Source organism: Myripristis murdjan, chromosome 9 (genome assembly GCF_902150065.1).
Source record: "Myripristis murdjan chromosome 9, fMyrMur1.1, whole genome shotgun sequence".
Classification (NCBI taxonomy): Eukaryota; Metazoa; Chordata; class Actinopteri; order Holocentriformes; family Holocentridae; genus Myripristis; species Myripristis murdjan.
Window position 1 is genome coordinate 25,529,499 of NC_043988.1, and position 15,795 is coordinate 25,545,293.

The 15,795-nt window shown below is 40.0% G+C and overlaps 2 protein-coding genes and 1 pseudogene across 2 annotated transcripts; 1 reads left to right on the plus strand and 2 right to left on the minus strand.

The window, feature by feature from the left end:
• The first annotated feature begins 1,012 nt into the window (after positions 1-1,012).
• On the plus strand, positions 1,013-4,161 carry rpl6 (ribosomal protein L6). The gene is made up of 6 exons (XM_030060060.1): positions 1,013-1,186; positions 1,296-1,394; positions 2,009-2,152; positions 3,190-3,238; positions 3,647-3,831; positions 3,972-4,161. Exons 1-6 carry the CDS (start codon positions 1,037-1,039, stop codon positions 4,122-4,124), a joined length of 780 nt encoding a protein of 259 aa, XP_029915920.1. The 5' UTR covers positions 1,013-1,036; the 3' UTR covers positions 4,125-4,161.
• A 1,163-nt stretch (positions 4,162-5,324) lies between these two features.
• Positions 5,325-7,417, minus strand: dynll1 (dynein, light chain, LC8-type 1). The gene is made up of 3 exons (XM_030060061.1): positions 7,273-7,417; positions 6,297-6,435; positions 5,325-5,717 (listed from the first exon to the last, which is right to left on the minus strand). The coding sequence occupies exons 2-3, from the start codon at positions 6,426-6,428 to the stop codon at positions 5,580-5,582; spliced, it is 270 nt and encodes an 89-aa protein (XP_029915921.1). The 5' UTR covers positions 6,429-6,435; positions 7,273-7,417; the 3' UTR covers positions 5,325-5,579.
• A 1,060-nt stretch (positions 7,418-8,477) lies between these two features.
• On the minus strand, positions 8,478-15,537 carry LOC115365811 (DNA polymerase beta-like; annotated as a pseudogene).
• Positions 15,538-15,795: the final 258 nt, after the last annotated feature.

Consider the following 15,795-nt stretch of genomic DNA (forward strand, 5'->3'; position numbering starts at 1 on the left):
ATATTCTTTTTTTATATTATTAATTTGTTGGCATTACTATTTGTTTTAGTGAATGTTGCATAGTTCTCCCCTGCACCGAAAGGACTGAGCCCTAATTTCGTTGCATTATTATATGTATATGATTGTGCAATGACAATAAAAATCTATCTATCTATCTATAGTTAAGTAGTAGTGCATTTATCTTTGTGTTGTGCGTAAAAGATTTTGAACATTTTCATTCAATCTATTTATTTTATTATCAGTAGTATTGTTTTTATTGTCGTAGGAACGTGCTGCCTTCATCTTTGGACTACAAGGACCATGACGCCTCGAAAAACGACGCTGCGTACGTCAACGTCACTATGGAGCGTCCTTATATGCGTCACATCCCCGGATGTCGGTCTTTTTTTCATAGCAAAGGTAAGACAGCCTTGTCCCCACATTACTGTATGAACAAAATCTGCTTTCATCTCAGTTATTGAATAAACATCGTCGTTTCTGAACACCCGGAGACAGATGCATATGTTTAGTTGAAGCAGTGGATGTGATTATTTGGAGTCTTTGGTTCGTTACGTGCGTGTAATAAACAGTTTTGTACAGCGGCTAGGTCCTAGGCCGCCGGCTAGCTTGCCGTGCTATGTGTCAGTCACAAACGCGGCTATCGGAAACGTGTTCCCCATCATAAAATCTAATGCAGCATTAAACCGTACCACAGCCGTTGTCATAACTTTTTGTTTTCAACTTAATGCCGTGTAACTTGCCTAAATATGACGTGGAGTTTAGCGGCTAGCTAGCTAATGAACTAGCTAACTACCAGGAGAAAACATCGCTGCCTGCTAGCCGCTTGTCATGCCTCCTTTCTGTAACATAGGCAAGCAGCCACATTTAGTTTATTTTGACCATTTTCTTCTTGCTTTAAAGAAGCTGTATTCTTTACAGTACATTAAATGATTGAAATATATGTAAATAGGGGGATCATCCACTTGTCATTTAAAATGCTTTCTGTGATTGTAGTATTGGTATAGTAATCATCTCTTGTAATCTTGTTTTGCCTCAGATGGCAGAGGGCGACAAGAAGAAAGTTGCCAAGAAGAAGCACGGGAGCCGGAACCCGCTTCTGGCCCGGGGCATTGGCCGGTACTCCCGCTCCGCCATGTACGCCCGTAGGGCCATGTACAAGAGGAAGACCAAGACCACGGAGACCAAGGTGAGGGGTGGACCATCGCATCAACACTGTCGGTTTGTTGGGTGCAAACATCTATGGCTGTACCTCTAGATTGCATCTGTTTAAAGTAACATTTTTGTGTGTTCTCCAGACCGAGAAGAAGATGAAGGTGAAGCCCCAGGCCACCATCGTCAAGACCGTTGGAGGAGACAAGAATGGAGGCACTCGTGTTGTCAAGCTGCGCAAGATGGTGAGCACGACGTAACATAACGTATTGTGCCCATTACCTGTGTTAAGTCAGCAGTTTACATGACATACAGTGTAGTGTGTGAGTCAGGACTGTTATGGTCCAGTGGTGATAGCAGAGACGTACTCAACACACCAGAGCCAAGGGAAATAAGCCCCCTCCACACACACCCTTTCATCAAAATATGTTTACATCAGTCGGGGGTTTGGGGTGAACTTGTTATTTGGATTTTAAGTTGTTACATATCAAACAACTTGCATCAGGTTGCTCTCCAGCTTGTACTCAGCACGGAGTATTAAGGCTGTACGCAGGCTATTTTAGTAACTAAAATAGCACAACTTTTAATAGTGTGAATCACCATGAGGTTTCCCTTCGCCAAGTTGTAGTCTATTTTACAGAGCATCTTGGACTGAAGGGGGTCATATCAGCTGATGGGTCTAATTTTGATCGGTCATGTCCTAAGCCAAATAATTCTGATTTTGAGTCTTGGAGTTTCACCAAACATGACCCTGATGGTCGTATGCCTCAATATGCTGAGTGCTTACTGTCTCCTGGTTTTCTGTTGTCAAAATTTGAGGATGACCAAATTTTGTGCATGTGCTCCCCACCCTCCACAGCCCCGCTACTACCCCACAGAGGATGTTCCCCGTAAACTGAAGAGCCACGGGAAGAAGCCCTTCAGCCAGCACAAGAGGAAGCTGCGCAGCTCCATCACCCCAGGAACTGTCCTCATCCTGCTCACCGGTCGCCACCGCGGAAAGGTGAGTGCTTCTTTGTGCACATAAGTCTGTGTAAACCACGAGGGTTATATTTACATACTCAGCTCAGGGTACCACGTAGTTATGTCTGAAATGAATGATAGGACAAATCTTTGAACATCCTGTTGTGTTCATGGAAAACCCAGAGACTCTTTAACACAGGTGATGGTGTAATGGCCTGTGTACAGACGGGTGGAGTTACTCAGGTTGTGTTTCCAGACGCATTTGCATCTTCCCGCATGTATATCCATCAGTGATACAGAGGTCAAGGTGTGGACGTTTCTGTTGTTGGTGCTGGCATCAGAGCATAGACCCTCCATTCAAATGACTGTCTCCTGTTACAGTGTGCTGCAGATAAATAGTTTCTGCTTCACTACATTTGGTGGGTTTGATAGGTGTGCTGGACACTGCTAATTAGCATTCACACATTCTCTCTCTCTCACACACACACACACACACCGTTGCTTCCAGAGACATTGTCCCTTCCTCCCACTCTCAAACAGTACGTGGACAAGTTATAGAAGTATGCAGCAGCCCACACACTGTGAGCAATGGTTGACCTAAATAATGTGTCAGCTATAAAGCTGACGGGCAAAGAACCCTCTTGATAAAATTGGGAGTATGTGTCAAGTAGATTTTTTTCTTTTTCCCCTCTGAAAACAGCTTTTGTTGGCGTAGATGTATTCCAGCTATTACATTTTCATCTTAAAATGACACAATCTGAATCTTTAATTCAGTGAGCATAAAATACCTGTATTACTGGAGGGTTTTTTCTTTTGTTTACTGCTCTGTTAGTCTCCTGAGCTGTATATTTGAAGGGGTTGTTGTACGTTCAGCTTGGCAGTTAATATTTCCTTACGTAGCAGAGTAGTGGCTGCTGTTGCACTTTGGTTTTGCCATGTTTTAGAAGTGAACCTTTCAAGAATTCCTCGTGTGCTCATCTTGTGAACTGAATGAAAATCTAAAGATCAGGTTTTGTGCACACTTCTGCCTTGAGTGTAAATAAATAAATAAATGAGCTTTTGTCTCCTCTTTTCCAGCGTGTGGTCTTCCTCAAGCAGCTCTCCAGTGGTCTCCTGCTTGTCACTGGTGAGGAAAACTCATGGATGTTTTGGTGGTGTAGCTTTTTGAAGTGGCTGGTTTGACATGTGCCGCCTTTCTTATCGTACTACTAAGGCAGTTGATGAGTTGATTGACAGAATATTGTTTGTACGGTTTTGATAATTTTGATAATCAGACATGTTAGACATTTACCAAGTTTTTTCCCTTTTAAATATAAAATTGATAGTCTGATCAAAGACAGTAGACAAGCAATTTTTTTTTTTTTTTTTTTTTTTTTTTTTTTTACAATTTTTATAGAATTATTACTAAAAAAAAAAAGAAATAGAATGAAAACAATTGTGTACTTGAACTGCATCCAGTTGCACCAAATGTCAGTGGGACTTGGTGATTTTTATGCTGTCCTAATATGAATGTTTTTTCTTTGGACTCCCATAGGCCCTCTTGCCCTGAACAGAGTCCCCCTGCGTAGGGCACACCAGAAGTTTGTCATCGCCACAAACACCAAAGTTGACATCTCTGGTATGAAGATCCCCAAGACTCTGTCTGATGCCTACTTCAAGAAGAAGAGGCTGAGGAGGCCCCGTCACCAGGAGGGAGAGATCTTTGATACAGAGAAAGAGGTGAATTACCGACGTTACAGACTCAAGAGTATATACTTGGTGCAGCGATCGCGTTATGTGTTGAAGCGCTGACTTGCAGGTTGTTGAGTGCTTACGATTGTTGTTTTTCCCCCTCTGTTCCTCTTCATGTCCATCTACAGAAGTACCAGCTGACAGAGCAGAGGAAGGAGGACCAGAAAGCTGTGGACTCTCAGCTCCTGCCCCTCATTAAGAAGGTCCCTCAGCTGAAGGGCTACCTGCGCTCCTCTTTCTGCCTGTCTAACGGTGTCTACCCACACAAGCTGGTTTTCTAAATGTGTTGTAATAAAAGAGTACCACAGTCCTACGCCAGCAGTTGTCTGTTTGCAGTGGAATTTTACATCTCACGTTGATTCAGCAATTTCCTGGCCACCGTGGTAACATTTAAACAAATTGGGCATCATATTTTGGGCATGTTGTTGTGGCAGCCCATGTCCTGGGTTTAATAAAAAAAAAATGGACCTTTTTAACTGAAGCTGCAGTTGAATGCACCCAAAAATGTCTTTCACAGTGGCTTGTGCAAAGACGGCGCTATCAAACCGAACATTTGAAATGGGCCGCTTATAGATCATTCAAGGTGAACAGTGCTCAAACACGTAAAATGCGACACCAGGCTATTGTGTTCAGCGAGTGACTCACATTTCTACCTGTTCGCCTCAATTACATTTTGTTCCTTGATGTGCATTTTAAAGACCAGTTTCCTGCACTTCAACCTGACTAAATTATTAAACCTTCTCTCAATGGAAAGGATTTTCTAAATGCCTGAAGGCTGAGTGAGGTCCTGTTGATCTCCATAAGAAATAAGTGGAAAAGTAACTAATCTCACAGGTCGACCTCATGCATGACTTGATCTGAAATTCATGCAGTGAGAAAGAGCCTTTGTATACAAACTGAATTCCCAAGAATACCAATAATATACATGAATCAGTTTTGACATTTTCCATTTAAAAATTCCAGACTAACATCTCAGACTACTTTCAACATTGTCATGTATGTTAGGACACCTAATACATGTTACATGGTGTATCCATCCTACTGTCTGTTCAGTTCATTCTGTGCTGAAGTTGACCTCCGCTCTGAACCGGTCATGGTGTGTTCACATGGTGCCACTGTTGATTTGTGCACTGTAATGTGGACAGGTGTGTTAATTGCTCTGCCCCACCCACTTGATGAAAAACATTCAGCTCCTCCAAAATATTACCAAAATCAAAATATGCCGCTTGTATGATCAATCTGTTGCAATTCCTGAATTATGCTTTAGAAAACTTAACTGTAAATTCAAGCAGTAGCCTGAAAAATAGTTTCCGCATTCTCTCCCCTTTTCCATACTCACCCAGATCTGGGAGAATGATCTAAATCACATTTCATACTTTAACAGACAGTGAAGGAGCACTGGTGGGTTATTAATATCCTGATTCAAAACTATATGTTCAGTGATGCAGTGCAAAGAAATGACTACTCAAGAGTTTCACCCATACCACACAGCCAAACAATTACGCTTTAATTAAAAAAATGACATGTCTAATGTCACAAGACAAAAATAAATACAAGTGTTTCATTTCTCTTACATGGCCACGTTGTTGTTTTTTTTTTTTTTCTCTCAAAAACAGAAGAACAAAGTAGAAAGCAGCACAGAAAAAAGGCGGTGCCCTGGACCAGGAATGATAGAGCCTTTCTGTTTAATCAGTCAGTACTTTATGGTCAGTTGGAGTTGGGGAGAGCATTTTCCCTCAGCCGGACTTAAACAGCAGGATGGCGACCTGGCCCAAGTAGAAGTAGATGAAATGCTTGGTCTCGTGAGTCACATAGCTGCCAAAGTTCCTCCCAACAATGCAGTGCCAGGTAGGATTGTATTTCTTGTCAAACTCCTGGGTGGGACAGAGAAACACATGATGCCGTTAATGAATCACTGCTCGACACTCATTTTGAATGGCACGCTCAGAAAAACCTATGTGCAAGTTTTTCCAAATTAGCTTTTCATTACTACGCTACATGACAAGGCGTTGGTCTGGACAGTGGAGTCCACTGGAGAGTATGGACGCTTTATCTGAGGCCACCCTACCGGGGCCACAAAGACAGATTATGAATAATACAGGATAAATTGCTCAGAGAGCAATGACAGGTTTACTGATCGAAACGTGGACAGCAAATAAAAAGCTGGGTGTGTAAGGACGCATGACGCAAAGGATAGTTGAATATTACAGGAATGCAACGCATTTATGGCACATTTTACATAACCATGATCTCACTGGTTTCACTGGATAACCACACAGCAGGCAAGCACAGCTACGGCAGTCAATGGCATGGCAATACTGAGCGGTGATATCAAGTTAGTACTCTACCGCAACCGAGTCAGAGAGTGCAAGTGAATGGTGGGTTCTGGTTGCGTCACCACACACACACACACACACACACACACACACACACACACACACAGCAGTAATTACCTTTTTGATAAATGCAGCGATGTCTTTCTCGATGTTGTACTTCTCCAGGGCCTGCGTGGCACACTCCACGGCGTCCTGCTGCATCTCCTCCGACATATCTGCATTTTTGATCACTGCCTTTCTGTCAGACATGGTTGCCCTGGGAAACCAAAACACAGCAGGGCATTAATCTTCTTCAAAGGCGCATTCGAGTACACCCAATGCAATCGACTCATCATAAGACCCCGGGCAACCCAGTGGTTCTGATCAATCGACTATGTTTGTATTGACAATTTTAAAAATGCATGTTCTGAGGATGTATGTTTCCAACCAGTAAGGGGAAAAATGAAGTGGTAGAAGTTATTGTTACATAATAACTGACACATGACATCCAATTGAACTAGCCATTTCTACTTGTGTTGCATAACAACTTCCATCAGCACCAGGCTTGGCTGGAAGCGCGCTCTGCGTAGTTTCTATGGATACGCAAGACATCCAATATTATCGTTTGAAATTTACTTGAGGCTTCACCAAGTGTGCTATGAAATGTGAGCCCGTCAACATCTTATTCATTCAATTGAACATCATCAGCCCGGTGCGCAACTAGCAAAAATGAGGGCTAACTCGGGCATCTGGCATTTCTGTAAATAGGCAACATGCAAAACGCAAGATTAAGGCTAGAAATGGCAGCATCAATCAATCAATTTAAAGTTTCCCTGGTGATATAGGGAAGGCTAACGTAAGGAAGGATTTTTTTTTTTTTTTTATGAGAAAAGCAAGCACTAGCATTCAACACCATGCCATCATGCAGATCCAGCTTTGAATGAGCCGACAAACTAACGTTAGTTAAGGCTGAGCGTTAGCTTGCAGCTCATCCATCCAGCCAAAACAAGACAATCACTGTTCTCCACACCAACACAAATCCCATCGCTCCGATCACCATTAATATCAAATCAATTCATCGTCAGTTAGGTAATTTGTTAAGTCCATGATTTACCTAATATTCGTCCGTAGATTGTTTGTCTACTTTTTAAAGAGACGACTGCTCCTACAGCGTCAACTCCCGCGAAGTGGTTGACACAAAAGTAATGTGGGTGTGTAACTGCCGTAGAATGCGGGCTTGACATCCTCCCATTGGCTGCTACTGCCGCATAGGACGCAGCCATTGGCTCCTTGTAGTCTATTTTCCTGGGATATCTCCCTGCATTTTATTTCAAACCATCATGCCTTGCGGTTATGGGGTGGTTACCGTGGCAACCTTGGTAAATAACGAGCGAGTGCGAGCTCGTGATTTGAAGTGTGCGTAGCTAGCTAGAGAAACAAAACAAAGATGCTTGTCGCGTTGTTTAAATAATAATAAAAATAATAACTATGATAATTTCAAATCTTGTAAATAAGCAGCGTTAATAATTTCACTGCCCAAGAAGGTTTCATATCAAGCAGGTAACATATCAGTACACTTTGTAATGTGAAAAGTGGAACATTTCAATGCAGCAAAGGCAAACATCAAGTCAACAAACCATTTTTATATATATATATATATTTCTCCTTTTGGTATCTGAATTAAATATTTCCAGTGGATTTATCATTGCAATATAAGGAAAGATATTACTTTAGTATTATAACGTTATTAGATAGCTATTAGCCTAAAGAGTTAATGGCTGGCTAGTTATTCCAGACACACGTGTCTAGCATAAAATGTGTAACGCTATCACTAATGGCAACGAAAATTGAAATAAGCAAATTAATGAAAATAAAATGTTTTTCATCATTCAAACCAACATAACACCACAGTATATATACAGTAATGGTACCTAAGCCTTTTACATTTAATATTTCGTTCAGCCAATAAAATGTTTACTTGAGTTTTGAAACCGATTATGAGGTATCAAAACGGCTAATCTGTAATCTGTTGTTAGTAGGCTAGGCTTATAGACAAAATGTTAATCTAGTCCCTCCTGTGGCTGGCTTCAGGCAGACAGACAGACAGGAGAGACACGTCTTTTAACTGGAGGCGTCTTTTTTGTAACATTACAATGGCCACAAAACAGACACACACACACACACACACACACACAGATTGCATCTTGAAACATTTTTAACCAAACAAAATATTTGCATAGCTAAAGATGTGGATTTTTTTTTTCACAAACATTTCCCCCCACATACCCTACAATTTTTTATTAATTCATTTCACTCATACTCGGGACAGACATCTCACCTTTATTTTAAAATCTCAACAGCTGACGACAGACCAGAAGCAACTTCAAACCCTGACTGTAATTCCTGCACACATCACAAACGTCTCTGATCCACAATCAGCGGACTTGGACAATAATACACACTTTCATTTTCATTTTTATCAGGCCACACACCAAATACAACTACAATAATAATAATAAAAAAAATCCCTTCAAGTCTAATATAGTAACAAACAGGACTGCTATTTTGGGGAACATATCTGTAATATAAATGAAGGATAATTTAACACTCCCATGTAAAAACCTCACACTTGCATTCACACATAAATGACGGAGGCTTTGATGTCAGTAAATCTAAAAATTCCTAAAAATTAAGGATAGTCTGCCCCCCCTCCCCCAACTGTGCACAGTTCTTGTACATAAGAAACTGTGCCACAAAACAAGCTTCAGTTCTGTCAGTCTTGGAGCTGCTGTTAGTATCACCCTCCTTTTGTCATTTTTAGCCCATATTAACATAACAAACAGTACACACACCAAGCCAATTTTTCAGTTCCTCCAGACTGTTTCTGAAATGCCTAAGCTTTAAATACACAGTCAATTCTGTGTGATGAAGGAGACAAAGATCAACTGCGAAATGAAGGCAAACATGTAAACGATGCTGCCGTGTTGTCTGTGTTTGTAACAAAACTGCATCTCAATATCTTGCACTACGGTGCCAAAGTGTGTATTCAAGGGCACTGACAGTTGTCAAGGCACATAAACAAAAACAACAGCACAAGAAGCCTGCCTAAATCAATACTACTAACTTCTAGTAGAGGTATTTCACAGTCTAATTTTGACATGTCAATTAAAAAGTAGTACAAATTTAACACACTGTTAAACATGGTTATTATTTTGCATACTGGTGCAAAATCCTGTAGCACTGAAGGAAAAAAGCTTATAAGCTTTTCCAAAATAAATATAGACCCTGGGGCAACTACACTTTGGCGGTTTTGATGCATGATTGTGTGTGTGCTATGATTGAAATCCCATTGATGATGATGTTTTAAATAATTAAAACTGACTTGAAGAAAAAACAAATCTAAAAATGATAAATTAAAATGAGCTTTCACAGGTATTTTGTTTTGAAAATGGCAGCAACTGTTATATCAAAGTTATGCCATGTGGAGAGTCACAGTACTAACACAAAGACATTCATACACATGTTTCAGATTTTGTCTGCAGGTCGACTCTTGCTTAAAATACATGTGGCTGATCATTTTCATCTTCACTCGCTGCGGTCCTTTGGCTCTCTGTATTTATACTGGATGTATTCAAAGATGTCTCTCTCGCTGTCCACCATCAGAGGCTCTCCTGCTACTCCTGCAACAGATTCACAAAATAAGAAGAACAGATATTACAACTACAAGGCATGATTAACTGATTATGGATCAGTGATGGAAGTTACACTGGGAAGGGGTCATGCAAAGTGCTAATAAATCTGACAGGCGGAGCTGTGACTCACCAGTGACACCCAGTGGTCGTATGGTGTACTCATTCAGAGTGAAGCCCTTCTCCAGAGCATGAGCTCTCATGTTTTTATTGAAGATATCGCTCCCAGTGAAATACAGAACACCACAGTAGTACTGGTCCTTGGGAATTAACCTTTGGGCGATGGAGACGGGACAGAGAGAAATGTGGACAAGAGAGTAGAAACATAATAAAATGACAACGTTAGAGCAGGCGGTATGTCTGTAGAGTAAGGTAAAAATCGTGGTACTGTAAGGTTTGCTCCCTTCAGCAAAATTTACTTAATTTACTTAAAACAGGCATTTATCCTGTCAAAGTGCCTTTGAGCAACATAGTGAACTCCCACCATCAACATCACTGTAAGTTACTTTGTGCAATAGCATCAGTTAAATGTAAACATTAAAAGCAATACAAAATATGGCACCTAATATCAATACGCCGGTGAAGGAACTCTTCCTCATCTTCATCGCTCTGCTGCAGCTGGCAGACCCCCTAAAAAAACAAAAACCATCACTTGGTACCAACAGTCGTGTGCGTCATCAGTTGAGGCAGGGCTGACTTTGTTACTGTGCTAAGGGCATTACCAAACGATGCATCAAATACATCTGCTTTAGCACATGTGAGCACATCAGGCAGCGGCCTCACCATGAACTTTGTGTCTCCTTTGGACAGAGTGTCAGTCACAAACCCGATGGACTCCAAATGCTCTACCACAGCATGCAGGAGCTTGGGCTAGAAAAGAGGGACAGATCAATAAAGTTTTAAGCGGTAAAACTGTGGTGCAACCAACTACATTTTCCCACAGGGTTAAAGATGCAAGAGAAGACTCTAACCTGCTTCTCGGTCTGAGAGGTGTAGTTTGGGTGGGTCAGCAAGATATCAATGTCACCACTGGACCCAGCACCTGGGAATTGTGGACATGGAAGTAAAAAGAGATATGCGCATGTCAGTTTTGCCAGTGCTTCAGTACACTCACCTCCATCCTCTCCATTTCAGCACGTGGGATCCTTTTCTCAAATTCCTCAAAGTACCTGAAGGAAGTAAAAAGGAAGATTTGTTACACTGTGCCTGGCAAGACATGCTAAATAAATAAAAAGAGACACGATGATATTCAGACAGAGCTTGTTGTTGTTTTAAGAGCAATCCACCCAATGTACCTGAGTCCAATCTGTTGATGATGGTTTAGCTTGTGCTCGATTTTCTTCAAATCTAAAAATACAACAAAAACAGTCAAAGACAATCTTCAGTACTGTCATGCTAACAGACCTATATATGCACTGTGCACATTTCAAAACATAAGATTGTGTGTCTGATATGTATGGCTCAAGCTATATAGATCAGGAATGGGTTCACACTATGTATGTGAAACAACTTTGTGATAGGTCTAGCAGCTTTCTACCAAATTGTTTTGATGCAGCTCAATGCAAAACAAACCTTCTAGTGTCTTGACTCCATCCTCATAGAACTTCCTGGCAGCGGCAGGACTAAACGAAAGGCCCAAGAGAAGCAGTTTGTTACAGAAAGGATCAACAGGTGCATGTTTCTTAGTAATGATGCATCCAACTGGGATAATCCAATGTAAATTTGGACATACCCAATTCCCGTGACTCTGGTGAGGAAATTGATGGAGGAGCTGGTGTCATCATTTCGAATCTAGAGAGAAAAAACACAAATGCATCGCACCAGTCTGTTTAATATGTGAAAGTCAAACTATAATAAAAGCAAAATTCTGACGGTCTGACACTCACCTTTTCCAGTTTCCGAAGCTTGCCAGTTTGTAGGAACTCATCAATCTTCTCTGCAATTTTAGCTCCCACACCATCCTATTGAAATGTGAAAATCAGTGTGAGGGTACTAAACATTATTATGTGCACTGATTATGTAAGACATGCAGAGTAGCTGACTGCTGTTGACTGGCAAAAATCTATGACAAACATCTTCAGGCTAGAGCAGAGGACACCGCATGACAGCGACATGAACATGCTGGTGTTTGAGAGGACAAATCAGGAGGAGTCACTTCCAGCTTCTGGGCATCATCACATTGAAGTGGAATCTCATCAGCTCCAACACAAAGAAGGCACAATAAAAGACAAAATTTCAACAGCTGAAAATAGAAAATGTCAAGTCATCTGTCTAGATAAAAGGGGCTGTCATTGAGGGCTATCCCTTTAATATACTGTGTTTGAGAGACAGTGAATCTCCTTTGTTGTCATTTCCTCGTATATAAATATGAAGAAATGACAACAAAACTCATTAATGACTTTAATTTGAAAAATCACATGTGGATTAATATGCTTCTAGCTGGAAACAGTACCCAGCAAATGTGGACACAAGCATTCCTATTATATTAACTATTATTATTATCATCAGTATTGTTATTATATTGCTAAAAATTACTTGCACTTCCCTACTTCCAGATATACATAACAGCATAAAGATCAGGTTCAGTTAGTTAAATGAAACAATACAACTTTTGTGAAATGCAGATGGTACTGTGAAAGGGAATTTGCTTAAAAAAAAAAAAAAAAAAGTAAAATTTAACCTTTGCTTCCACCTATTTAAGAAAGTAAAGGCTTTTTTGTAAAGTGAATTGAGTCTTGCATGTTGCTATGGTCCTAATCCCTAAATTGAGATGAGAATATCTCATTTTGTCAGTTTATAACCAAAACCATCCCACATCCTACATCACTTCCTGCTGCTGCCAGGATAAGTAACACACTGACTGAGCTGCTGAAAAAAAAAAAAAAAAAGTGATCGGCTGTCAGCTGTCTCCCATGAGGAAACTTCATGGTACCAGTGGAAAGAAAACGGCTGGGAAAATCATTATGAACACGGCACAACCAAGCAACCACATGAATACAAAACTTTCTAGAGAAAAACTGTAAGAGGCCTTTGAAATTAACATCACTAATTAATGTTATCCAAGTTTACACAAGCTAATGTCGGCTCAAGTCCTTGCACACCACACCACAAATGCCTGAGCAATATTCTCATCTAATTCAATGGAGATTTCTGGAGGAACACTGTTCCTACGCACTGCTGCAGTTACCCTCTCTCCCTGTGGTGGCAATGGATGTGTATGATTGAAAGCAGAATGAACATTTCACTGATTCTTGGGAATTTGGATAAAACAGGTTTTATTTTTTTTTTAAAAAAAAAGTGCGTTAAATTACAAAATCTGAAGGTATATCATTATAGGCCAAGGTCTTGGCTGTTCAGCAATGTACCGGTGCAACCTCCTCATTTTGCATTTTTTTCATAAAATAGGTTTTTCCAGTTATTAGGCTACTTTGTTTTTGTCAACACCGTCACTGTAATGTTTTTTTTTATTTGAAAAACATATTTTTTTATTAAAGAGACTATTACTTTAATAACTCAACAGCACCAAAGAAACATATTGTAAACATATTCATTTAAAACCAATATAACTGCCTCTGATGGTGGTGACACTAATCTGACGGTGGTGACAGTCGCCTCATTAAAACATACATTTCCAAAATTTATACCACTCAAGTCAATGGCTTCTTGCTTAACAACGTTATTTAACTATTTGGTACAAAAAATAACAATCCTGAGCACTGTTATAAGCATTTTTCAGACTTCAGTCATCACTGTCAGACAGAAAACCTGACGGTGGTGACGTCTGACGGTGGTGACAAAAACCTGCTCTTTCACATGATAAGCATGAGTTGTTCACATTAGCCATCTTGTTTCCCCCCTGTTGCTACCTGCATCAGACCTCTTCTTAAAAAGTATACATTTATTCCATAATCGAATCTAATATTTTTTATACAAAAGCGACGGTGTTGACAATTTATGGTTGTGACAGTAGCAGTGTCCAAAAATGTGAAGAGATTCAAGAGAAAATAGAAAACTTCCAGGAGCCTGAGCGGTCTTGAAGCATGCAGTAGAGCTGAAGGTTTGAAAAGGGGTCCTCAGGAATGTAAATGACCTTGTAGTTTTTTTTTTTTTAATTATTTTTTAAATATATATCTGACGGTGGTGACGAATATCTGGGACACATTTTGAGCAACCACAAAATAAGAGTAAATATTGTTCAAAACCCATTGTTTGTAGTTTTAATACATATTATGATGTACTCTTTCATGTGGTAAAGATATTATTCAATGAAATTATTACTTTTTGTTGTTTTAATCAAGTTGAAATGATTATCTCCTATCCGAGGACAACTAGTTTTGTAGGCCATGGGCCAACATATAATCATTAAATTAATACAAATTAAAAATAAACCTATAAAAGAACCTTACAAATGTGCAAAGGACCCCCTGATTATGCCCTTGATTCTTTTTATTCATTAAAATGTTGTAAATTTCCAGCAGAAATAGCATTTTTCTTAGTGGGACATGATTTATCCAAATTCTCAAGAATCAGTGATTTATCAAGTAATATGTATTGTTTATTATTTGCTCTTTGCCATTTCCACACACTGAATGGTCAAACTAAAGCCTGCAATAGAAAGCAGTACGACTATATTCAGTACACATACCAGTTTCTTAGCCTCAGCACCACTTTTGATCTTCTCTGGGTACTTGGCAATGGTAGATGCTGCTTTCCTTAAGACAGGACACAAGAGCAAGTTATGAGGCAATGAGGCAGTAAATTGCTGCAGTTCTTTTTTGGTTACTAGGTAAGACAATGTACTGTCAGGATCACCCCAGCTAAAATTAAAAATATAAACTGTATTTCCTGTTATTTTCCATGCATACAGCCTCTGGATGCGTTTTAGAGCGCAACTGTCTTGGCTGGGACTAACTTATGTTTCCAAACACCCCTCTGTTTCTTTTTAGATGTTTTCTGATCAGACACAAGAACCCAAAGCCCTCCATAACACACACACACACACACACACACACACACACACACACACACACACACACACACACACACACACAAGCCAACTCTCTATTAACCAGACCAATGAGCTTACCTGTACGCATTGTATTTGTGTATCGCCCTGTTGACGTTTTTCTCGTAATTGGCCAACTCTGGGGGTGAAAGTGAAATAATGTACGAGTTATTATTTGTTGTTACACTGGTGTTAATCTGACTCTGAGGTCAGCTTGGTGTCACGATGCAGGAGCAGGACTTTAAATGACAGGCAGGCCACCTTCAGCGTCACAGGACCTTTAAATCTCTCCAGCCCAATGAAGCTGATAAAAATACCAACATCTTTCGGCATGTGTTGAATTATTTAACAAATAAAATACACGTTAAGTTACGGTAGCCGGCAAAATAGCAAGCTAGCCAGATATTATTAGACTGAAAGGCTTGGTGATAATTAGCTAAGCTCCACCGCCTGTCTTCACCACGTACCGACTAGGAAGTCTGTTATTCCCTCGTTCAGGGACTCCTGAGGCGCTTTCCTTTTGCTCATCTTTGTTCAGTCCGTTCTTCAATCTGTGACGGAAACGTACTTGTTTTTTGGGCAGGAAGGAAGAGTTAAAACATTGCTTAGTAGACTTAGCAGCTAGCTAGCACATTTGCTAGTCCAAGCTAAACAATGACCGAATGACGTCTGGGGGCAGGGCGTGCGTAAGACGTCACACATCGTTATAGCTGACGTCGACATAAAAAAAAAAAAAAAAAAAAAAAGAAAGAAAGAAAAGAAAAAGAAAAACCTTACCATTACATAAAATAATATTAAAATTCTTCCTCTTATTATTATTATTATTTAATTCTAAAAGCAATTTGAATTTTCATTCTAGTTTAATCTGAATAAAATGTTTTCACAGAGTGTGTAAGTATAAATTAAATGTTACAAGCAAAAAATAAATTTGAACTCTGATCTT